Here is a 26,894-nt window from a genome sequence, read left to right on the forward strand (position 1 = left end):
AAAACAGTCATTAAAACACACACACACAAAAAAAAAAAGTGTTTTATCAATACAGTTTTATCACATTGCGGGACTCTAACCCGGCCTCTCTGAGGTCTTATTTAGCGTGGGACTCCAACCCCGCCTCGGGACACTAACCCGGCCTCTCTGAGGCAAGGCAAGTTTATTTGTACAGCACATCTCAACAACAAGGTAATTCAAAGTGCTTCACATAAAACCATTAAAAGCATCAAAACATAAGGCAAAAGAAAAGGAGATTTAAAAGCAATTAAGAACAGTGTAAGAAATAAAATGCAGTCGTAAAATGCAGAAATGCAGGAAATTGATTAATATATGAATTGAATGTGGTTCAATTAAAGGCAGCAGCAAACAGAAAAGTCTTCAATCTTGATTTAAATGAGCTGAGGGTCTCAGCAGACCTGCAGCTTTCTGGGACTTTGTTCCAGATATGTGGAGCAGAAAAACTGAACGCTGCTTCTCCATGTTTAGTTCTGACTCTGGGAACAGAAAGTAGACCGGTCCCAGACGACCTGAGGGGTCGGGATGGTTCATAAGGTAGCAGCAGATCAGAGATGTATTTTGGTCCTAAACCATTCAGTGCTTTGTAAACCAACAGCAGGATTTTAAAGTCAATTCTTTGTTGGACAGGAAGCCAGTGCAAAGACATCAGAACTGGGGTGATATGATCCACCCTCCTGGTCTTAGTGAGGACTCGAGCTGCAGCGTTCTGAATCAGCTGCAGCTTTCTGACGGACTTTTTACAGAGACCTGTAAACACACCGTTACAGTAGTCCAGTCTGCTGAAGATAAATGCGTGGACAAGTTTTTCCAAATCCTGTTGAGACATAAGTCCTCTAATCCTTGATATATTCTTCAGGTGATAGTAGGCTGATTTTGTAATTGTCTTGATATGGCTGTTCAGGTTGAGGTCTGAATCCATAACTACACCTAGATTTCTGGCTTGGTTTGTGGGTTTTAACATCAGTGACTGAAGCTGAGCGGTGATTTTCAATTGTTCGTCATTGGTACCGAAAACAATTACTTCTGTTTTATCTTTGTTTAATTGAAGAAAATTCTGGCACATCCAGTTGTTGGGTTTGTTCAATGCAGTTACCCAGCCCTTGTATGGGATTATAGTCCCCAGGTGACATAGTTATGTAGATTTATGTGTCGTCTGCATAATTATGAGAACACACTTTGTTGTTTTCCATAATCTGAGCTAGTGGAAGCATGTAGATGTTGAACAGAAGAGGCCCCAGTATTGAACCTTGGGGAACACCACATGTCATTTTAGTCAGCTCTGATGTGTAATCAGCCACAGACACAAAGTATTCTCGGTCCTTCAAGTAGGATTCAAACCAGTTAAGTGCTGTGCCAGAGAGTCCCACCCAGATTTTTTGTCTTTCTAGGAGTATGGCATGGTCGACCGTGTCGAATGCAGCACTGAGATCTAGTAAGACTAAGACTGAACTTCTGCCATTGTCTATGTTTAAGTGGATGTCGTTGAAAACCTTAACAAGAGCAGTTTCAGTGCTGTGGTGCTGTCGAAAGCCTGACTGGAAAACATCAAAGCAGTTATTTACAGTTGGAAAACAGTTGGAAAACCGCTTTTCAATTATTTTACTCAAAAATGGGAGGTTTGATATTGGCCTATAATTTTTCATCGTTGCAGAGTCTAAACTAGCTTTCTTTAGGAGTGGTTTAATAACTGCAGTTTTTAGGGCTTGTGGGAAGACACCTGAGAGAAGGGATGTGTTTACAATTTGTAAGAGATCAGTGGTCATGCAGTTTGAAATATTTTTGAAAAAGTGTGTTGGTAGAATATCCAAGCAGCAGGAGGATGACTTCAGATGTTGTATAATGTCTTCTAGGCTTCTAAGGTCGATTGAATGAAATTGTGTCATGATATTTGAATGGATGTTATTCAGAGATCGGGACAACACATATCCTGTGGTTGATGTGGAGGCACTGACTGCTTGTCTAATTTTCTGAATTTTGTCAGTAAAAAAGGAGGCAAATTGATTGCATGCCCAGGTGGATTGGAGCTCAGCAGCTACCGACAGGTACTATATAAGTGTGTATTTCAATGTGTCATACTGCCTTTTTCTTAATTTGCAAATATGGAGAGAAATTGTTTTTTCATTACTCATCATTAGAATTCATTATACATTGTTTATTTGTGATACATCAGTGCTCGTAATGTTTCAATAATAAGGACTCAGACTAAAAAAAGGACTGTAACCAAACATAGGTTGAGTGTCTATCAGACCCTCTAAAACATGAATAATAGATGCGAGTGGGACACCAGGGGTCTATAACTCCTGATCCGCCCACACTAAAATCACCACCATATTCTCTCCCTTGATACTGTTTGCTCCCCCTTTTTTACACACAACTCTTAACTTATTTACACATTTATTTGGCTGTACATTGTCCCAGAATAACGCTAAATAATCAGCAATAAGTGTTAATTTTTGTGTCATAAACCAAAGGCACTGGAGGCTCACTCCCGAATATTTTGGAAGTGCAATGCAAAGTAACGATGGAGATCATGAATATTTAATCTTTCACAGTGTGGGGGTGACCGTCGGCACAGAGAAGGATTTTTATTTTTAGCATTTGCATATTAAAAACTGTGGAGGAGGCGATTTTCACCTGATGAGACTGGAGCAGATTAATTCAAGATGATAACATAGCATCCATATCGGCAGCAGATTTTTGTGTTTAAATTGGCATTATGCTATAATGTGAAATGTGACTTTTTAATCCACCTCCACTGGAGAGCCATTACTGAAGGATCTACTTCAGAGCACTGAATCATCCACTGCGTTAATTCTGAAGTGGGAACGGGATGGCGTTCTGAAAGAAGCTGCATCACACTGAGATCAATGAGAGAAATCCCGTCAGCCGTCACACCGTCTTTCTCAGAAAGGGAAGCTTTAAAGCCCGAACGTTTATGTAACCATGTGTTGTGTTCAGTAATCTGAGATCAGCCCTTTTAGGCTAGAAAGTTGAGAAATCTGTGCCCGGGATGTCAACTGATACAGACCAGCCTGATAGAGCCTGCTGGCCTTGTTTCTGTGCATGAAACATCTGATTCTTCAACATTGTTTTGTTAATTATTACAAGCTTAGAAATAACAACAAAAGACAGAAATGAAAAGTCCTTCATATCATTTGTACTTGTCTCATCGTCTTTGTAATGGAAATCTGAAGGACTATCCATCTTGGTAATGCTTTATATGAAGGTCCCTGTAATGTTAGTTCATTGGTAATAAGGCTCTAAAAAGTCCTTATAAGATGCTTATTAACAATATGTTACTGAGGTGTTAATAGCATTATAAACACATTTATAGTTAGATAATAAGACATTTATAAGCACTGAAAATAAATTGTTAACAGTTTAGACTACTTAAGGAAGTCACTAAAAGAGTTTCTTATAAAAGCACAACAACACATTTATTAAGTTTAGCTAATTTACCGGTACCTTTTATATTATTGTTAAACCTTTACGAACCTTTTTTGTTGCTTTATTAAGATTAAAACATACTTATTATGCATTTTATTACCAGTTAACTGGTTAATAAATCCTTTATTATACACTAATTAACAGGTTTTTAAAGATTATTTTGGGTCTTTTTTGCCTTTGTTAGATACAACTGAAAACGAGATGCAGCAGAGAGCCACGGATCAGACACCTGCAGAAAGTTAAACTCAGTAAATGTGTTTGTAATGCTGTTATAAACAATTTAGAGTTTTATCATCGTTCTTATAAGCAGTCTATAAACTGCTTATAAAATGCATTGTAATAATAATAAATGTGTTTATGATGCTACCATCACTTTCATATACTTCACAATGTTAATAAGCATCCTATAAGCACTTATGAAGGCCTTATTACCTATTAATTAACACTTATTACAAGAACTTTTAATATAAAGCACTACCAAACTATTGAAAAACACATTTCATGACCTGAAACACATACACTGTCTTACAGCTCATGCTACATTAAACCACCTTTTATGTTTTGCGTTGGTTCCTCTATAAAGACAAAGAACAGGCTGTATTTACATCTAAACATTTCTGCATGTTTATGCAACCAACATCTATTCAGGTACAAAAATAGCTCCTCTAATCAGGTGTTATTTTAAGGCTGAAATGTTGTTTCTCTGGCAAAATGGCCGTTGAGGACCTTATCCTAGGTTTCCTTTAATGCATAATGGATGAGAATAAGAAAAGAGGAGCAGCTACTCATCACTAATCGACCCCGGAGACGATTCTCCCACATGCTCAGGGTGACATCGGTGGGAGGAATGAATGGGGTTTTACTTGTCTCTGTGACCAAGGTTAAAAAGTACTTACATTTAAATTCAAAATATATTCACAGTGTTACGGTAAATTAGGCAGAGCTTTCAGAGGAGGCATTGGGTCAAACATAACGTCGACTGATGTTTATGCTCGACTGTGAGTTTCATTAAATTGGTATTTTAAACTTTTAAAGTTAGTAAATAGAAATGATGTGGGAATATCCAACCATCCTGATTCACACCAATATATAGTCTGAGTGGACAAACTGTTTATGGCACTCTCATGTTTCAGCTCTATTTCACATTTATATAATATTTTATTTTATGCGATTCTTAATTTGTTTTCTATTACGTGCAGCTCTTCTTCGATCATTTCTGCCAGGATTTTACTCAAATAGTTGTAAAAGAACAGCTATTTTTAAGTGTCTAGCTGAGGACATACACTGTGTAATGTTATATAAACAAAACCACCATGTAGCATTCCTTCACTGAGAAGTTATTTGTGTAGAATAACTAGTTATTACCAGAAAACAAAAATCGAATTTTCACTTTGATATTTACCATTGTGGACAGTGGTTGTAAGTGGCTGAGGATGAACAGGATCGATTTAACACCGTCACAATAACAGAGAGATGTTTCATACATTATCTGGCTGTACAAATATACAGTATAATCCACAGTAAGTGTGTCTAAATTGTGAATGTGACACTATTGCTGTGCAATCAACAGCTGAAGTCATCGTGTTTACTGTCATCCACTGGGAGAGAACGCAGCGGTTGGATATGATTTGTTTTCCTTCAAGGTTATCTGCATCTCATTCCTCCATTTCAACTTATCTTCATAACAACAGTCTATTTTGTATTTCCCATCAAATTATTTTACAGAAATAATGTACAGGTAGAGACACTACAGATCTTTATCTGTCCGGTTCGTCTCAGTTTAAGGAGGATTTGGTACCCGATGAAGGTCCAAGACCAACATGTCGTAACTTTGTATGAACTGAATTAAGATCTGTTTTCAATGCAGCATCTGAAGCAGTGGACACCTCTGTAATGCACTTTTGTCCTTCTCTATTCAGTCTCAGTATATTCTCCCCCACACAGACACGGTGTCCCATATGTGCTCACATCATACACAGAGCAGAAAAGAGGCCAAATCAGATTTCCAGTGAGCGCTCAGTTAAGATGTTGCTGTGATAACATCCACATGGTGCACGGACCTTTGCCAGATCCACAACTGTGTTTATCTAAGCAACAAATCACTAATTACGTTGTATGCGGCTGGAGCTGCAGGTGAAAGCATCATGAAGCATCCATGAATCAGATAACGGCAGACATGAAGTGTCTCCGCTGTCTTTGGAGCCTCGTGAAGGTGTGTGACAGGTGGAAAGTGGCGAGGGGTTAGAACTACGACATCCAGGCGCCCACACGGGGCACAAACACAGCAGCAACACATTTTCTGCTGCGATGACGCTGGTGAGCTGATGAAGATGACACCCGAGGGGGGGGGGGTTGTGGCTAAATCAAGCCAATAACAAGGCCCCCGACGGTCTGCCCCCTTACTCTCCTGGCCAATAAAGCCATCTGATCATCCTTTTTAGAGACTCGTGCCATCCCGGAGCCCCGGCCCTCACCGCGCTCCGGAGCCCCCCGGATTTATGAGATCATCAAAGCCAGATTGGGGATCTTTCTTTGCAACAAAGCGGGACAGATTGCTGGGGTTTCACTTGAGAGAAGAGGGGGGAAGGCACACACTTATCACACGAGCCAGGACAACTGGTGAGAGCTGGAAGGTTTCGGTTGGGATGTTGAGCAGAACACAGAGAGGGGAGGAGAGGACCCCCATTACCGCCAAATGAATGTCTTTAATCCAAAAGCATTGGGACTGGAGGTCCAATAAAAGGCCATTTACTAAACTGCAGTGTTGGCAATAAAAAAACAACAACAACCCTTTACATTGTTGTCAGCTAGATGTGGAAATAAAACAAACAAAATCCCGACACGGAGAGACAGATAGGCCGCTCTGCACCATCGACACACTTGACTGCTGCTGAGCGCCGGAGTTTCCACATCCTCTGGGGATATCGAGCTGGTTTTTCCGGTGACACGCTCGATGCACACGGACGGGCGGAGGGAGGCGGGATCGAGAGCGTGCGGCACAATTCGTTGAGGCTGCAACGTGCTCTGACACGGGGAGACAGAGGGGCCGAGGCACAGGCCAGCAGTTATTATCATGAATCAATAAAGGCAACACCAACACCACGAAACGCCCTCAGTCCTTTGATCAGAACTCGCTGTAATACCTCAGTTTAGAGTCTTAGCTCCGGGGATTGTTAAATCCTGAGTTAACTAGTGCGCATGCGTGTGACGCAGTTAGTTCTAGAGCAGGGATTCCCAAAGTGAGCTGCCTCTAGGGGGTGCGCGAGAGGAAAAGTGTAATGGCGGTCTGATGGTGTAATAATATTAAATATAAAAAATAATGTAATTTTAATTTAAAAACTGTCAGGTGGGACATCTGAAGCTATCGGTCGTAAAAGAGGAGAGGGACAGAGAGAGAGAGAGGAATCGGAGGCGAGGGGAACAGAGAGGTGCGTTGGGGAGAGACCGGGAGAAGAAATCGAACAGGAGTCAGAGGAAGATGAGACGGAGGAGACCAAAAGGAGGAAGGGATAGCACAGACAAATCGGGAGCACATCGGCCCATCGCGGAGTCAAGGTGAAAAAAGAGGAAACGAGAGAGAGCATCAGACTGGGAAAAAAAGAGGAAATATGATGAAGTATCTGTGTCTGGGCTTCACTTGGATTGGCAACGCAGATTCCCCAAAGCCGCAGTGCGTGGTGTGCAGTGAGGTTCTGGCTAACAGTCTGAAGCTCTTATTTACGTCACCACCTGAACACCAAGCATGCCAGTGCAAGTCAAAAGCCCCTTACATTGTTTATATCCAAATTGGAGGAGTTACAAAACAGCCAAAAACAACTGGAGTCTCATTCATGTGTTGGGTCTATAAATGACGCACTACGGGCTTCATATCTGGTTACAGAATAGCGAGAAAGGGGCTACCGCACACAATCGCCGAAGACGTGAGCTCGCCAGCTGCCAGAGAGATGGTGGAATGTATGATTGGGGAGAAAGAAGCAAACAAGTTGGACATGATCCCGGTGTCCAACAACACTGTGTCGCCGCATCGATGCTTTGTCCGAAGACATCCTGGCTACATTAGTCGCTCATTAATTGTAAATTAAATGTGATAATCTGCCTCTGAGCCTGTGCGTGTGTGCTCGCATCCGTATTGCTCTTTAAAAGTGACGCCTTGTGTCACTGAAAGTTATTGAAACTTTGTTGCAGTGTTTCAGGGCGTTTTCACACCTTCAGTTTGTTTGCTTTGTTGCAGTTGCTCCTTTGCTCGGTTTGTGTTCACACTGCAACATTTAACAGCGGACTAAATCTTGTAAACAAACGCCACGTGCGAGCAAACTGTTCTCTCATTGGTCCGATTCGTATGCGGCTATGAAGGCTTAAAAGGCTCTGTTGCTTCTTTTTTTTTTTTTTTTATTAAGGGGGGGGGGGGGGGGGTGCGCGAACCCGGTCGGGATGTAGAAGGGGGTGCGCGGCCTAAAAAGTTTGGGAACCGCTGTTCTAGAGGAACGGAAGACGTGTAACAGTTGTTCGTATTAAAGTAGTCTGAAACATGTACAGTTGTCGCTGGATTTATTGAATTAACAGGGATAATACTCTAAAGTGATCCCGAACTAAACATACCAACACGAAGAGACAGTATTGGCGTTGGATTGAGCGGCTCATCCATCAATGAGATGGGACTGGACAAAGCAGATTGGAAGAATATTGCGATGGTCAGCAGTACGAGCTTAAAGTCACACACACACTATTCAAACATGTTCAAAGGACACACAATAAAAGCAGCTTCATGAGGAAGTAAAGCACAAAGCATACTATCCACCCTGTGAACCAATGACAGCAGCAGCACAGGTCTTCCACGTCATCTTAATATACAATAAATATGAAATTGTTCGTTGAAGCACTTTGAATTAGTTTTTTTGTATATTTTCTTTCTCCACTTATTCATTAAACTCTTTAAAACGTTTAAATGTTTATCATCCAGTCACTTCCAGTAAATGCTTAAACATTTACACGAGGTTTGTCTTTTTTTGAAGAATCTTTTTTTGACACATTTTTGGAGCTTTTTTTATTTAAACAAGACACAGAGGTGAGTGACGGTCCTGCTGGCCTCAGAACAAGACTCACCTCTCTATGGATAAATAAGATTAAAATGAAATAGATTTTGCGAGGATGTGCAGACAATCGTTAAAAGCAGTCTAAAACAAAACAACCTGTAAACTTTGGCTGTGAGCCACACATCTGTTGCCATGGAGAAAGACCCACGGTCACAGTCTTTCAGAGTTATTCTACTGCTGTAAGCTGTTGTGTACTGCAGGATATTTTTAGGATTTTTAGTTTCCACATCGAAGCTTTCTCTTGAGAACAGAGGAAGCACATTGTTTCCGCTTTTCATAATCCAGCAGTAAAAAGTGAAAGCGTCGTGGAGTGCTTTTATGGCGGCGATAGATCTGGATGATAACTTAAAGACTTTGCAGGTTCAGAGGGGGGATCAGAGGATTAGAGATCGTGTTTCTGCTGAGGTCTAGCAGGAGACGGATCAGTTCTGGACCGTTTAGCAGAGAGCGAGGCGGTGCTGGCCTCGCTCTAAGGAGCCCGCGATTCACAAGAGGGCTGCACACAGATATCCACTGCATGTCAGTCAGGTTTGAGTTATTACTGCACGAGACAACGAGTTATCCACCGGGAAATAATAACAATAATAAAAAAAACACACAAAGTAAGTAACACTTTGTCCTTGTAGGGCATTTATTTTAGCTCCTGCTCAGACAAGCCCCGAGTGGCGGCGCTGTGAAAGCTGACTACGACATCGCCGCTGCTCTGACAAGCGCAGACAGTTACTGTGATGTGGATGGCTGAGCTTGCATTTATGAAATATTCATCTTTACACAGCGGGAAGGTGGGGGTGGCCTATGTTTAATTTATAACATCTGGATTTATGCTGGATTTTTCTGCTTCCAGCATCCATTTCTTAAAGTGGTAATGATTTAGATTGGTCTGTGCAGGGTGGATGTATCAGCGTTGTTGTTGCAGGATCACACACATGGAGCTGCTCATGCACTCGGGCCTGACTGGAACAACAGCTCAGGTCGGGGGGGATTGAGTGGCTGTAGCACAACAAGAGCGGAGCGACGAGGTGCTGCTTTTGGTTTACACCTGAACATGACGTCATCACGGCTTCACTGGTCCTGCAAGTTTGCATTTCTGAATTTTTGGAGCTGCTCGCAGCTTTTCTGATAAAAGCGCTTTTAACAAAGATGGCCGAATCGTATTTAACTATTTGGAAACAGGTTTTCAAAATCTACATTTGAGTAAATTTGCAGCCAGATCAAATTGTTTATGGGATATTCAACCTGTATTTCTTTATAATGCCTTTAATACTTGACGTCTTTCTCTACAGGGCTTGTATACCGACGATAAAGTAGTCCAGGAACATAACATATGAGTTTACAGTGAATTACAATCCCTTCTCTGAGCTGTGGAGGTTGGTTTATGTCGTTTTGCTGATTACACTCGTTGCCACGGTTTTGGAGAATAATGCAATAAACAGCGCGTTGGGCATAAATGTTTTTGTGCGTGCTCGTAGACAACAGCTACTCCACCCTTCCTCCTCACAGGAAGAGAGGTTTTGGTCATTTAAAATGGGGTAAAATGAGACAGTAGAACACAATGTTCTCCCATTTTGGACAGGCAGCGGCACCACAAGGAGTGTGCAGTGTTTCTTAGTTGTCTGATGGGGCACACTCAGTGCCATTACTATAAATCTGTGAGGCGAACGTAGGGATGAGACGTGTGTCTGAGCCTCAGTTACCGGCTGGCATAAGGCTGCGTGGTGTGCCAGGTGCTGATAAGGGGGGGATTGCTTGGCGCGGCGGGTCAGACTCAGGCCGGGATGTTTGTTGAATGAGTGACAGCGCGATAGATACAGGAGTCAATGCTGCCGTGACAGCACTGTTTGATTTTGCGTGTCAGAGAGTGCATGCAGCACGAGTGAGCGTGCACGTGAAGCACATGCTGCGCGCCCGGCCTCAACGCCGACAGAGGGCGAGATTAAACACGCCTGCTGCGACACCTCTGTGATGTTTGTTGTTTGGTTGGCGATTCCTCCGAGGGTTTCTCTTCGCTATCGAGGCCTGCTTATCCTGCCGGATACTAGATAGGGCTCTCCTCATGGAGAGCTGGAAGGAACACTCCGTGGGAAGAGCCAACAGAAGGTCATACGGATCAATACAAAAGGTCGACCAATCAATCTGTACAGCGGCTCATTTGGCTGGAAAAACCCTTTCAAGGCTGTGAGCTTGGAGATACTCCTTGAGAAAGGTGGACATGAAAGCACAAAGTGTGGAGGAATCTGCAAACATGATTCTCATATCATGACAGGTTATGTATAGGTGTAGATCACATGGTTCCCCGGTGGAGGATATAACGCTTCAAGTAGTTTTAGAGCTGCCTGCCTGTCGGTCAGAGATAGCGTTCAAGTGTTTGCACGGTGCATCTGAGATTTGACAGACAGGCAGAGCTGAGCACCAACGGCTCCATCTAACAAAGTAACCGCTCCGCTCTGACCGACGTTCTGTACACACCACGATCACGACGGGGAAACTGTTTTCCCTCGCCGGGAAGGTGTCGTCACACCATGGTAGCACCGCCTACTGAACGCAGAGGCACACTGACAGCGATCAATACTCCGATCAGATTTAAAGACGTGTCCAGCTGAAGGAGAAACTGAAACATGAGCATCAAACTAAACTGCTAATGAGACACATCATGTGGCCACACCCAAGCCAACACAGGAAAAAGTCCTGGTAGTAACACCACCATTACTCTTTGTATGAATTGTGGACTTTCAAGTGTTTTTAAATCATCTTTAAATTGGTGACAAATTAAATCAAAAACCTGAATCAAGTAAAACACAACAAACGAAGATACTACCATGTTCCAAACTTATAAATATGAATCCACTCACAACTTTACGATAGCTGTGCGGGCGACAACTTTCACCTGAGTGATAAAAGATTCCTGCGCTCACAATACAAGATTATATTATATCATATTTTGTGACGGCTGCTGGAAATGTAAGTGATTAGCTGCAAGATTAGATGCGAGCTAGTTAGTGTTATACATCACATATTTACACCCAACAGTGAGGAACCGTAAAAGCCTTCATGTGAACAGCTTCAGCGCTTGCATTAACATTTGACTTTTTCTAGTCTGCGAGTTTATTCACATGCATGAATTTCTGAGAACACTGAAAAAGATGTTGTAGATTTGGTTCACTGGTTTACATTCAAGGCAAAATCAGGGAGAGGAAAATCACGATTAAAGAAAGAAAGAAGTGGAATGAATCTGCAGTGCACTTTCTATGAATTCAGTGTTTCCCATGAGGTCAGAGGTTTGCTGTCGTGTCAGTATCTGAGTTCATAAGCCACGTGAGGCGGTCAGACTCTCACCTTCTGGAGGAAGAGGACGATTCTCTGGACCATTTCCACCCGCTGCTCCTCCAGGCTGAGGAGCGTGCGTGGCGTGCGGATGAAGACCTTGGTTTTGCCGTAGGCCACGTCGTGGTCGAATCCACACCCCTGCAGGAGCCTCTTCACCGCCTCTTTGTCTGATGGCAAGTCATGGTTTGGCCACGTGAACTCTGAGATCATCTTGTATCTGGAGGAGGGACAAAGTTGTCGATTTAGGAAATGCAGCTTTGTGTGTCGCTGCATCACTCCCGCTCGTCCTCCGCGGGGTTAACATGACGTTTGAGACTCTAAGGATCCACGTCTGTCCATCACTCGTCTCTAAAAGTCCAGCCCTGACCCGACGGACATCTCTCTCCTCTGAGAGCTTCTTCTGACAGATCTTGTGTGTGAGAAGTGTTTACGCAAGACTTCTTTTTTGACGGCTAATAAGTCTGTTGATATTTCAGAGTTCATATAGGAGAACTAGCGGACATATGTTTTAAACGGCCATCTAAAAGCCTACATTTGACACAACTTGAAATTTTTAATACACATGTTTATGGTATAAATGATTCATATTGGTCCGACACATCAGACTTTAGTAGCTCTTAAATGTAGATGTTGGTCATTACCGGCACGCTTGCTACCAAATTAGTGCGGATTGTTTTGTAAACAGACTTGTAATATCAGGTGCTTGAGCTCCTTTATGAATAAAACACGAGTTATTAACCCAGGTCATCGACTGGCAGTTGTTTGCTACTTCACATTAAAAACAGGATAATTTCTGCAGCACATCAGAATGTTTTACAACAAGGTCTTAGTTATTATAATCCAGCCTGATTTGAATCAAGTTCAGAGGACACAAATCTTATGCGTGTAGGGAAATTGACAAAATGAGTTATTTTGTGACGGCTGCTGGAAATGTAAGTGATTAGCTGCAAGATTAGATGCGAGCTAGTTAGTGTTACACATCACATATTTACACCCAACAGTGAGGAACCGTAAAAGCCTTCATGTGAACAGCTTCAGAGGTTCAGCATGTTTGACCAGATATTAAAGCTCGTCCCATGAGCAAAATATACTTCAAACCATAACCCGAACATGATTTGAGGATAAAATTAACAATGAAATATGTTTAGAATTTGGGTAATTGTAGGTGTTGACATATATGATATGTCCTTCACAAGGAGGAATAAATAATAATCAGCAGATTCATCAATGAAGAAAATAATTGTTAGTTGCAGCCCGATATGAAATAGCTCAAAACACTGAAGGGGAGTGAGATAAAAACTCACAGAAACAAGGTGTATCACAAGGCCGAAGGCGTCTAAGGTGTTTATTGACGGTACCTCTGGAGGAAGCGAGGGTAAGTCTGCCTGTAGGCGAAGCCGGCACGCCGCACTCGGACGTTCTCCAGCAGCCCGAGGTACTCCACCTGGTGACGGCAGCGCGCCTGCTCGAACAGCAGAGGGGACTTGACGTCATTGGGCTTGATGCAGCGAACGTAGTAGGGTTCCTACAGACGGGGGAGAGGGCGCGTTAACAACCACATTAAGCTGAATTCAACATGCAAGAGGAAACGGTTCATCCGGCCTGGCTGCTCACCTTGCAGGCCAAGTTCTCCACTAACGAGATCATGGAGTTCTTGAAGAGCGTCGCAGCCGTTAGAGGCCGTTTGGTGACCTCCGTGATGCTCAGTTTGCCCTCGGGCCACATGGCCTTCAGTACTGGGTTAGAACTGGAAACATGACGGTAGAGTTGTACAGGCAGAGATTACAACACTTAGATGAGTGATGAGTAAAAACAGAGCACAAGTCAGTGTTGTTGGCCGTTGTGTGTTTGTTCAAATGTAAAAAAGCACGACAACACTATGTTTAGTTGTCTAGTAGAGTGACGCTTCACAATTAAAAACATTTGAAACTTTTTTTCATTTGTCTCATTTTCATTGAAAGACATATTTAAATGATTATGGTGTGATTTTTGCGGGGATCTATAAAGATGTGCGAGTTATGATGTGTAGACCAGGACGTCTCTGCAGCACAAATATTTGATCTAAAATAGTATTATGACAATATTTCACCTGTAACAAACACTATCCAAACGTTGTGCATTTGACCCGAGTAACGAGTATCATCAACTGCACATTAGACCGTTCAGGAATCACCAGACCTCACATTTATATTCAGCGGAGGAAACACACCAGAGGATAGAAGCAGAGGAGAATAAAAGCCAGCTCAGGGGAGATTAGTTGTACTAGTTCTGTGCCGTTCTTTCTGGAGGGGTGTCATGTAAAGTGCTGCAAGGAACACAGTGTGTGGAGGTGATTGAAGTGGCGTGTAGTACTCTGTGTGTGTGTGTGTGTGCGCGTGTGTGTTACCTGTTGTACAGCAGCCTCTTGAAATCCTGGAACAGAGTGTCTTTGTTCTTATCAATAAAACCCACCACTGAGTACCTGAGGAGAGGAGACAAGGAGGCGGGTAGATAGAAATAAAACTGTCCTAAACCAGAATCACTTTGACCTTAGGCCACTTTATTATGTGCACCTTTCTATTGCTGACCCCAGAACACCCAGAATCATCCGAGGCATTGATCCAACAAGGTGCTGGAAACATTCCATAGATGCTGCAGCGTGTTTACGTGATAGCATCACACAGTTGCTGCAGATTTAGCGGCTGCACATTCATGCTGCGAGTCTCCCGTTCCACCGCGTCCTAAAAGAGCTTTATTCAGATTGAGATCTAGTGACTGAAGTCCTGAAGTCACTGTCATGTTGGTGGAGCCTGAGAGGATGTGACGCGTTAATATGACGCGTTATCCAATACTCTGAGTTTAAACCGAGCTCAGTTGCCCGGCAGCCTGAACCGCTGACAAAAGGCAGGGTCAATCCTCTCTTCTCATTTCTCAGTCTGTACATCCTCTGTTCCTTTCCTCGCCTCCTCTCCTCACGTCTTAGTCCTTCTGGTTGTATGGCAGTCTATGAGAAAATGACTCTACTTCCCTCTTGATTTTACTTCGCTTCACCCTCTCGTCTCACTTCTGGTTGCAAAAAATTCAAGATGGCGACGGCCAAAATGCCAAACTCAAGGCTTGAAAACTGTAGTCCACAAACCAATGGGTGACTAAATCCACTTCTTATATACAGTCTATGTTTAGATCACATCAATCCCTTTAATTATCATATTTGGTTTGAACAACAACTGAACCTCTTGACCAGGTCTGCAAACCTTTTTCGCATAGAGTTGCTGCCACATGCCAGAGCAAGCAGGTGTACCTAATAAAGTGGCCACTGGGTGTGTTAATTGTAGCTTAATGTAAATATTATCTCAGCCGTGTGTTAATATACACTTTAAGGTAATGTGTGGCGTTAAGCGATGAGCTGCTATAGATAGAGCCGTGCTGTGAGGTGGGCGCTGCCTCCTGGTCTAAGTGGTTCAGGGCTCAATCAAGCCCGAGGCCCCCCGTGGGTGGCAGACACTTAGCCCTCACAAATTCCCTGAGAATTCCCTGAGAGCACTTTTTGGGGGCTTAGCGTGTGTGATTTATTCATTTGAATGGTGCCCAAGTACTTCGGGGATTGGGAAGTGGTGCAGGCTGTTTGGGGGGGGGGGGGGGGGGGGGGGCGTCGTCCAACAAAAAGTGTCGTTTGAATGTTCGAGTGTGTGCATGCAAGTGTCCTTAACTGCGAATTCAAACGAGGGTCATTCTGGATGTGATTGAGTTCTGTCTTGTTGCACTGCTGCAGTCTACAATGTGGACTCTCTGCACACGTCTGTGCTCACAGAATGAATTAGCACCCAGGCCGAGTACAATTCTCTTCATGTGGGAACTTGATGGAAATCTTTGATGAAGATTAACACACATTCATTTCAGGTTATTTGATGTTCTGCCTCCTTTTTTACCAAAAATGTTCAGATCCAACATCAAAGTGTCAAAAGGAGCCGTGAGATGACTTGTGTTCATGTAGGCGCCTTCATTTCAACCAATTATAAAATAAAAAGTGTAGACAACATAAATGCTGCAGAGCAGTTGACCAAGGTGTTGTGGGTCTGGGGTCTGTATAGACGTAACATTATCGTTTGACAGGTGCACTAAATGAGTTTGTTCTATTTTACATTAACTGATCCAAGGCATTATCTAAAGTAATGCAATACATTCAAATACAGCGGGTTAAATAGACAAAGGAAACCAGGTAATGAAAATAATATTTGGTCAAGTTTAGTCTAGGAACCCTAACTTCTACCTGCTCTTGAAGCAGCCAAAAGTGAAAGACTGTTCAGCTCTGACGCATGAATACGTAAACATGTAGAAATGTGGGAAAAGGAGCATGGATCACCGGCAAAAGCTTCTCCTGAATAAATGAAACTTGAAGACACTCACGCCACATCTCCTGCGTAGTGTCTGATGCGAAAGTCTCTGTCAAACTCCAAACTCTTGTCCGTCGGTGAGAGCTGCAGAGAGACAGACGGAGAGCAGAGAGTGAGCAACACTGAAGAATCATCTCTGAACAAAGTGTTAAAGAGCAAAGAGTAGAACACTGTATGTTTAAAGGAATACTTCGACCACAAAAGGAGCAGTAATGTGTTCAAACTAAACATTATCACTCATGTTGCATCAACTGTCACTTATTCTGGCCATCACTGATGATTTAAAGAGCGTTGTGGGAAACATCTCTTGGACTTTGGGGTTTGATTGCTTTTGGGAAATGGTGCCCAGATTAAGTCTTAAGATCAACTATGTGTGAAGTATGACGTCTGCAGTTCTACCCATTACTTTAAAAATGTCATAATTGAATTCCAAACATGAGCAGCCCTTTTGTGATGAAACCAAAACGCTAAAAATGACTTTCAAAACTGCAGAAGCAACAGACCGAATGCAGTGATGCGGAAAACCACCCAACACTGTCAGGAGGGATGAAGTCTCACAGAAAAGAGGAGAGGGGGAGGGACAGGGGGAGGGAGAGGGCGAGAGAGAGACAGGAAGGGAAGTGGACGACTTAGTGAATAAAAATCAAGAATGGGGGCAATAGAGACGGTGAGACAAGGACCGAGAAAGAGGAAGAGAGCCCAATGTGGCGTGATGGGAAGAGAAAAAAAACAAAAACGAGTGTGAAAGTGTGATACTGATGCGTGTATGTAGGCCAGTGAGCAGGAGGGCAGAAGCATGAATGGAAATACAGAAAGGTTCATCACGGACTGGCAACCGCTTCTGATGAGCACGATAAGGCTTCCTGTTTCATCCACATCTGCAAAACTGCTGTTTGTGAAGCGCTGTGCAGGGTAAAGTTGAGTGAGTGAGTGAGTGTGTGTGAGACACACAGGAGTGGAGAGTGCTATCCCACGCTTTCATCATCAACGATCCCAAAAAGAGAGAGAAGAGATTAGCATGTAGCTGAGGGCCAGGATTGAACATGACGATGCGTTGGACCTCTTTTGAAACATCTTCCCCTCCGGAGTGGAGGCGGTTATAGCATCATAATAACGAGCATGGCTTTTAGAATGAGATGTTCCACAGTAACATTGGGTTGAATGTGTGGGTGTCCATATACTTTCGTCCATGTAAATGTCCTCAGAGTTGAGTCAAAAATGAACGACGGCATGGACGGACGGGAGGAAAGTAAGAGTGAAAAATACAGCTCGCAAATAAAACTTTGACAGCCACAACGCCTTCCACCTGCAGCCGAGCCAACACAGTACGTTCCATTACTTTGTGTCTTTGTGAAAATATTGACCGACTCATCGGAGTGCTCTCAAAGACAACCCCCCCCATATGAGAGGAAAACACAATCTAAAGCTCAGGGAGAAACAGACAGATTTAAAAGGAATATTTAAAGTACCCAGTTAGCAACACTTTAAATCATTTTAATACGGTCTCAATACTTAAGATCTTAACTTCAAGCCTGTACGGAGTTTGAAACGTCTCAAGATTAGGAGACAATCTATTTTGGAAATCTAGAACACACATTATCAGGAGATAAATGCTTCTAACAGAGGAAACAAATAAGCGAATGCACACAAACAAACAAACACACACACACACACACACACACACACACACACACACACACACACACACACACACACACACACACACACACACACACACACACACACACACACACACACACACACAGAGGACAGAGAGAGAAACAGATGCACTATCAGACCGACAGCCTGCATCTGCTGGAAGCCACACGGCCCCTCATCCAGCTCCATCAGTTACACTGCAACACACACACACACACGTGCACTACATGCACACACTTCTTGGCAGCTTTATTATTAGCACCTCCTGTGTTTGGGACTCAGCCTAGTGTTAAGACCGAGGGTGTGATGGAGACTGCTGTGTGTGTGTGTGTGTGTGTGTGTGTATGTGTGTGTGTGTGTGTGTGTGTGTGAGAGAGAGGAAGGAGGGCACACGAATAGAAACAGAACAAGGTCAGAATGAATGAGGAAAGGAGGAAATTAGGATGTGCCAAGAGTGGAAGAGACACACTTACAATTCAGAATAAATATAATGGACAGTGAGAATAAACTCGTTCTGATATTTATGAAGCATCGACAGCTTTTATTCCTCAGAGATATTATAACCTACAGCACGGACACAATTATTCCAGGACATACTGGTCGATGTCATTTTTAAACAATTAGTCGATTAATCATGAACTGTTTAACAAGCAGACAAGACAAAACTTTACTGCTCACAGTTTGTTAAATGGGAGTTTGTGTTGATTCGTTCCGTTTTCAATAATTGTAATAAAACATAAATAAATGTCTTTGTTTTGGACTCTGGCTACTGAAATAGATACGATAGATATTAGATGTATTGGACATTGTTTTAGATGGATGGACAGATGCATGTTCTTGCATTACTTTTAGATGCAGTCAACACGAACAGATGAAATTGAACTGGCTCTCCCTTTAAGGACAACTGTAGAAGAAGAACACGTAACCTTCAGCTGTTGTGGAAATGCTAGTGTTGCCAATTCAGGCCGTTAAACAGAGCGACTCTGCTGAGCAGCTTCAGGCGCACGACTCCATGAATGTAAAGCAGGGACGGTGCTGAAAAACTGCTGAATCAGCATGCGTTCCCAGGACCATCAATCCCTACAAAATAAGATACCACTAGCATGATTACTCAGATTAATGGTCTGTCCTATCAAAAAATGTTAGATTACAGTGAAAGATAGTTGGGTTTGAAATTTTCTAAAAGCCCTAAAACGTGATTGTGACATCTTAACATTTAAAAAACAGCTGGAACCATCATCTTACTTTAAAAATGTCTCTTCCGTCAATCCACCAATCCATGAATCAACTCATACTTTAAACTCTACCACACATACTTCAACGAGGCAAGAATAATTCAGTCTTCTCCAGCCTCCTGAGCCTGCACATCCCCTCCTCTCTCATTCAAAGTGGATGGACTGCATAGTAGAAACCACTGACAGCCAGCTAGTCAAACCAACAGATTAATTAAGGAGACAGAAAGAAGGGGTTCCCAAAACTGGACTGAGGCAAACCAGAAAGAGAGGCAAGGGGACATGTGGAGAGAAAAGGAATTAGCTTGAACAGGACATGCAGAGAAGCAACAAGAGCGACGGGATGTTAGTTTTATTAAATGTAATAAAGACAAAGTCAGGACGGAGGAGGCAGGGAGGAGATGGGAACATTTAAATTAGAGGAAACTGCAGGAATAAAAAAAGGAGGTAAACTGTGAACAGAGGGAGGAAGTGAGGTGAGAAAGCGAGAGACAGAAACTAACAAGAACATGGTGGAACCGACCGTCAGAAACACTGTGACAGGAAGTGATGAGAAGAGGCTTCAGTTCACCTTAAACTCTCACTATTGTGACGGTTCTTTTGAGATGTTGTTTGCAGATAAAACACGCAGCTCACCACGACCGCTTTAATGAAAAGTATCAACTATTTATTAAGATATGGACTTATCAAATGAGAATATATTTTCCAACATTTGTACGGAACTGAAGTCTAAAATAGCCACGACTCACAGATGTTTGATCACCTTTTGTTGGCCGAGGAGCAGAAACACGACCTGCCGGATTAATGTTCACAACCCGCGTTAATTAAATGTATCGGACACATTGAACAGCCGTGGCCTTCTGTCCTTCACTAGTCACTGCACACACTGGACCTTCTGAATGTAGACAGAGAGGAGTCACCACTCTGCTGTCGGCCCCTGTTGATCTACAAAAACACAGAGGAGTCACGGAGGCATGAGTCCTCAACACCGGCTGCAGCGAACAGACAGACTTTTGACTGTCATCGTTATGAAATAGTTTGTTGTGTTTGGTCAAAATGCTGATGGGTCTTATTGTTCTGAACTCCAACTATCCACTTCTCTTCTACAATCCCGTTTGCCACCTGTGCCACTCCTGCTCTCTAACCCCGGGACCAAACAGCCATCTCCAGTAGGAGGGCCAGGCCTCCCGACGAGCAGCGTCTGACTGTCTCCGGACCGGTCAGGGCCTCACAGCGGGTCCCATGGAGCTAATCCAGGCAGCAGATGAGGAGATGGCTCGCTCCCAAAGCACAGAGTGGCAGCTGTCAGGGTATTAAAACATTGAGCAGCTTCCTCACTGTAGACCACAGACTGTAGCCATCGAGACGTCACCCAATGGTTTGTGGACTGACGTTTTCAAACCTCGTCGCCATGTTGTTTTGTTCGCAAGTTACCATATTTGTGACGTAGAGACGTCGTAAACGTCTCTGGTAGCAGCAGCAACCTGTCAATCACAGTAAGCCCCGCCCTAAAGCATCCCCTGCTTTATGGTCTGTTTGACTCTAAATGGACCATAATGTACTAAATGAACATCATGCTGTATTGAAGAAGACTTGAAACTAGAGATTGAGATCATAAACTCATGTTTACAATGTTTACTGAGGTAATAAATCAAGAGAGAAGTAGAGTCATTTTCTCATAGACTTCTATACAACCAGAGGAGTCGCCCCCCGATGGACACTAGAGAGAATGCAGCTTTAAGACACTTCCTTCCGCATCGGCTTCACTCGGCAGAACCGGAGGCTCTAGACTCACATCTATATGATCATACATTAGGTTACACTCATCAGACTGCCTCGGTACTGAACATCCACTTCTCTCTGTGTCCTTGCTGCTGCCGTTGACCTTGTGCCTCCCTGCAGCTAATGAACAGCGCATCTCTGAGATTAGCATCACCAACACATGGCCCCTTGAAAGATTCACCACTTAGAGCAGACCCCCTACATGCATTAAATACATGCGGCAGCAGGCCGAAGACACACACACACACACACACAGACACACACACAGACACACACACAGACACACACACACACACACACACACACACACACACACACACACACACACACACACACACACACACACACACACACACACACACACACACACACACACCATTAGTATGCTGCACCTGAACACGCCGAGTGCTGTGAGACGCTTGTGAAAGGTAAATCTAAAAAAAGGTGATGAAGGAAGTAGAGGCAGAAAGAAGGAGGAGAGAGGAGGGAGAAACAGGAAATCAAGCTTCCAGGATGGCTGCTCCAAAAAAAAAAAGACTACCGTGCCAGCATATGATTAGAAAATAAAATAAAAACAGAACATCTGAGAGGATCAAAGCAGCGTACAGTGAGATGAAGATAGTGTTGGGATGAGGGAGGGCAGGAGGTGAGGAAAAAAAACATGAGCAAAGAGGAGACTGCAGGAGCAGAAATGAAAGATTTTAAAGCGAGGACACATGTTGATGCGTCAGCTAAGTTTTGATCAAAGGAAAAAAGGCTGACGTGGTAGTTTATAATAAACAAATCCCATAAATTGAGTTATTTCTCCTTTTAAAACTTTCTGACCTCCCTATCCCCCTCTCTGTCACGTTTTCTCTGACCACTAGAGGTCAGCAGAAACAACACTGACATACTGTGTGCTTCTGATGAAAACTGTCAAAACTTGCTGGTCGTGAAACAAAAAACAAAAAACAAAGAGATAAAAGACGCTCTGTGGAACAAATCAGCACAAATGTCATCATAACGCTCGCAAAAGTGGGATTTAACACAGTGGACTCAATTCGTCCAGTAACCTAGAGCGCTTTTATTTTGAGATTTGTTGCAGTTTTGGATAATTGTTTAATAATCAATGACTATTTAATAGAATATATTTTTTATTATGAACATACACAATTGAATTTCAATTTTTCTATCAAAGAAAATGTTAATCAGAACACTTTTGACTCTTGTTTATAGTTTTCTTTTTTTTTTTCCTGGTTTGTTATCAATATTTAATTTATCCAACACTGCCAGTATGATGTCTTCAACCATTTGTGTTTAGTTTCCTGTACAGCTGTGCACCGACACACACAGTGGGTGCAGACGAATGTGCTTCATCATTTTTGGAAACCACAAAACAAGTCAATAAGAAAAATAACCAGCCAGATTTGTTTGTGGTGCAATGACCTAAACATAGAATTAAACACTGTAGGACTCAGTTTGCTGGCAGTAGACGAGAGCAAAACATTTATGAAACTAGTTCACTTTCAGTGTGATGAAAGTGAAGAGACTCACAAACACAACCTGACGATAAAAAAAACCTCACGTAATATTTAAGCGGTTCTCCTTCAGTTAGACATCTCAGTAAACAAGCCCGTGGCTCCCGCGCATCAAAACTGTCTGATTAATTCATAACAAGGCGGAGAAGCCTGGAGACCAGTAAAACAGAATTCCTCATCACCAGACTGCAAAGCAACATGACATATTGAGAAAATGAAGCCACAACAGAGGGCATCTGTTAGCGATGGAAGCTTTCTACTTTTCCTCCTCTGCTTTTGATCTGTTAGCAGCACCTTCAGAGGACGGTTCAAACGTGTGTGTGTGTGTGTGTGTGTGCTCTGAGCCATCGGCCATTCACCCTCTGAGCCCCAAAACCTGCAGGCGGGATTGTAGAAGAACAAATCAATAAAAATATATATATATATATAGTTTTCTTCAAACAATCACCAAAACATCTCCGTTTATCCGAGCCAGAAGCTGTAACAACTGTTCATATCATCAGATGTTCATCTTTCCGACGCTCTTTGAACAAATCATGCCCAACGAACGCTTCTGTCAGAAACTATAACCAAAATGAAGCTTAAATTCGTGATATTTCAACAAAATCATTTAAAATCTCACCCTCCCTGAATAAACCTTTTGCTTGAACTAGATTCTGTAAAAAACACTAAATTCTGAGCTCCTCGGGGCCACTAGGAAGCCTTGATTGATTTGCCTGAGACAAACAGTCACGTGACAAAACATCTGTAAAACTGAGCAGAGGAGAGGCGGTAGAGGTGGTACAAATATGAATAGTTCAATGTACATAGCATGCAACACTTTTGGGCACTTGGAAAAATGCTGGATGTATGAATTCCAGTGTTCTCCAATGTTTGTAAAATAAATCATCAAAGAAATTCAACCTGCGTTTTTCTTTTTTATGATTCATGGCATCATAACTGTGTTATACTGCACACAATACATTGTGGAGTTCTCTCTGTTTCTAGCCATGATTGTGCTGTTTCCATAGAGGTGCAGGACTTACTGCACCTAATATAATACTGCAGTAAAACACGAGGCCACAGGGAGTAAAATATGATGGGAGCAAAAACAACAGCCCAAAAACTGCTCGTGGTTCAGACGTGAGGTACCGTGCAGTGATGAACGAATGAGGAGGGTTAACAGCCGGGACAAGGTGAGCCGAGTAAAGACAAGAGTCTAAACCGCAGCACAGATTGTGTTACAGGAACATCTCCGAGAATAGAGCTCTGACTCAGTCTCTTCCGATGTATGAAATTCAATACGTACACTGTTTGTTTCTGTGGCGGCGGTGAGAGACGGGCGTTGGCAGCACTCAAGACTCATTCTTTGACCACGAAGACGGCAACTTGACACGAAAAACAATCTCAACTCAAGGTCCAGTTTATAGGACTTGTTTCTGAGGCTTTCAACGACTGTACACCTCACATCCTCCCTCTGAATCTGAATCAGCTTCATTGGCCAAGTATTGGTGCACTGAGAAGGAATATGACTGTTTATTTTGCACTTAGACAGAAATACAAAAAATAGCTCGGGACGAGGACAACAAAGCTGGACAAATAAAAGAGAAAGAACAGACAGGACTGTTGTGTGCACAGGTAGGTGTATATGTAAATATATATCAAAAGCACCAATGGAAATAAAATGCCAGGCCAAGTGTTCTGTAAGTTGTAAACAATACAAATAGTGCAAAGAAAGAAGCACTGAATGGATGTACGTGGACTGGATGATTATGTACAATAAACGTCTTTATGCTGTAAACACAGCGTGTAGGATTTATGTCGACCCTGCAGAAAAGAATGTGCATTAAAAACGGTGCAACATGGAGCTTTTAGAAGTCGTGTTTCTGGCCACCTGATGAATGCAACTCTCCTTTTAGCTGGTTTTCTTTTTGTCTCCACCAACTTCTGAGAAAACTATCCGTCTTGTTATCTGCTGAAATGCTCCGCTGTGTTCACCAGCTAGTTGCCGTTATGCCATTTGGTGCTGGGCGGGTAGAGCACAGTGGGATTATTGGAGCTTTTTTTCCACTCAAAAACAGCTGCCTGCTGCTGCTGGTAATGAGACCGAAAAACCACAAACAATGAGCCGAAATCGGACAAAACCCATTTTAGATGAGACATGCTCATTTGATCCATTGTTAGTATCACAAAATATTGACGAGTGGAGCCTCAGAATATGCAGGAATCACTGATACAGCGGCTCCATCAGTCCTCATTCACTGTTTTTCTATCCCTGCTTTCCATCAGCCCCGTCCTCTCCATTGATGTGCATATCGCACTTCCTCTCACATTTAATTCCCAGTCTCTCCCTGTGCACCTCCTCTCTCTCTCTCTTCATCTTTGTTTTCTCAACCTTCACTCTTTTTTATCCCGGCAGACACACATGAAAGATGCGAGGTTGAGCTACGAGGCTGGAGAGCCACGGTGGGTGTTGTAAGTCTGCAGAGCCGGAGCTCACTTTGTACCCTCACAGCCATGACATTTTCAGAGATTTCCCCAAGAGCTAATTTGCATCACGGACGTTGGTTAGGACATCTATTTTGGGTCACACTGATATACAGAGAGAGTATTTTCTTGCTCTTTTAAAAAAAATATTTGGCTGAAAGTAATTCCCACATCTCAAAAAGACTGCAAACATGATTGTGACCACTAAGTGGTGCCGACAACAAAACGTCTAATGACGTGACAGTCCGTCTGCAACACGTTTTCATGTCCATATGGGAATCTCATAATGAATCACTCTGATGTCAATCAATGGCTGCGGTCCAAAAGTCCAAAAATGACCTCCTAACGTCTATTCCTAACCACTTTTCCTTCACCTCCATGGAAAACGTCAAGGGATCAAGGAAAGAAGTCTCTTTTAAAGTCACGTTTTAAGGCTCAATATTGTTTCTTTGCAGTTTAATGGAACATGTGGTTTCCCTGATTTATAACGAGTGTGCGTTCTGCATGGCCACCTCTCGCGCACGGCAGGCATATGTAATGGAACGTGATGTAATGTAAATCTTTTGTCAGGCAGTCTTTGATTCATTTGATTCACTTGAACTAAAGTCACAAGCCAAGAACAATTCTATACTGCAGTTGAATATTGGGGCTGAATATCTCCACGTTTGGTGATGTAATATTAGTTGACTTTATTAAAAGTTCAATGGGGATACCATGTAAATTCAACGAGCCAGGAGGAAGAGTTGGTGTGCGATTCTCCAATTACTTTAGAAGAAGTTAAAAGATGCCATACATCATCTAAACAATTTATAAAATTCACTTTGAAATGATGAAATCACCTCTGATTTTTATATAAGATTGTTTATGAGTTACTAGCACCTGAGATATCGCGTTCACGAGAATGGGATGGAGGTGAAGTCTCTCTCTCTCTCTCTCTCATAAATGAGTTGAACCTCTCCCACCTTCTTCTCCCTCCACCACCACCACCCTGTCACAAACACAGCAGAGCACCAGCTCCGTACACTCCCATTGGCTGGCAGTGACATCACTTGTGCAAAGTGTTGAGTCAGACTCCTGATCTCCCTCTCCCTCTCTCAGCTGCTGCTCCCTTGTGTCTGAGCAGAGACTTGCAGTCATTTCAAAAAAATAACACAAAACAACAGCTGTGTTTTTACTTGTCAGCTGTTCTGAACACACTCTTTTACATGTTCAACATCTGCAGAGGAGCTGAAACACACTGACCCCAGATCAGAGTGACTTTCACCTTATCCAAGTCATCTGATCCCAAACGTGGCGTGTTGAGTCGGACTGTAAGCCTTCCTGATTATTAAAGCTAACAGGATCATGTTCAGACACTAATGGTTACTTACTGCAGGGTGTAATCTGTCCTCTGCTGCTCTCAGGTTACTACAGCTCCACCACCAGAATCTCATGTCCAGCTCGATGTTGATATGAAGCTTTATGGCTCATTTTATTGTTTCGCTTGTTTCATTGTGTTTGCAAATCACGGACAGGAAAGTGCGATAAAATCAGCAGCACATTTGGATCTTTGACCTCAGCCGAAGAGGCAGAAACTGTCCTCTCTGTTGGCTCATGTCTAACTAACACAGAGTCTGGTCCGTGTGCGGCGTTTCCTACCTTGCGGCTGGTGTAGTGGACGTGTTTGGACAGCTTCACATTGAGTCCTTGGAGGAAAACCTCATCGGTGACTTTGCCCACGTTCATGCAGGCTTCGTCCAGCACGGAGAAGATGCCCTTATGCTGCTGCTCCACCAAATCCACGATGATCTGGTTGTTGAAGTAATCGATCTGACGACAGAGGAGAGAAAGACGCCGAGTCGAGATGACAGAAATACAAGAGGAGATAGAAAAGAGTAGAATAAGCAACAGAGTAACATATATGATAATAGTGTAATGAATATAATGTATAAGAAGTCATACTGACACCAGAGCAAAATAGAATAGCAATTAAAAAATAGA

General features: G+C 42.9%; 1 protein-coding gene across 1 annotated transcript in view; it reads right to left on the reverse strand.

Moving 5' to 3' along the window:
* Nucleotides 1–26,894, reverse strand: part of myo1d (myosin 1D) — a gene marked incomplete at its 5' end in the record, with an annotated part of 83,438 nt that overhangs the window by 34,133 nt on the left and 22,411 nt on the right. The window contains 6 exons of the mRNA XM_079293319.1: nt 11,895–12,102; nt 13,244–13,410; nt 13,500–13,632; nt 14,272–14,346; nt 16,272–16,342; nt 26,553–26,723. Coding sequence (XP_079149445.1) covers nt 11,895–12,102; nt 13,244–13,410; nt 13,500–13,632; nt 14,272–14,346; nt 16,272–16,342; nt 26,553–26,723 — 825 coding nt within the window. The remainder of the gene's footprint in view (nt 1–11,894; nt 12,103–13,243; nt 13,411–13,499; nt 13,633–14,271; nt 14,347–16,271; nt 16,343–26,552; nt 26,724–26,894) is intronic.

This window comes from Melanostigma gelatinosum, assembly GCF_949748355.1.
Source record: "Melanostigma gelatinosum genome assembly, chromosome: 21".
Taxonomy (NCBI): Eukaryota; Metazoa; Chordata; class Actinopteri; order Perciformes; family Zoarcidae; genus Melanostigma; species Melanostigma gelatinosum.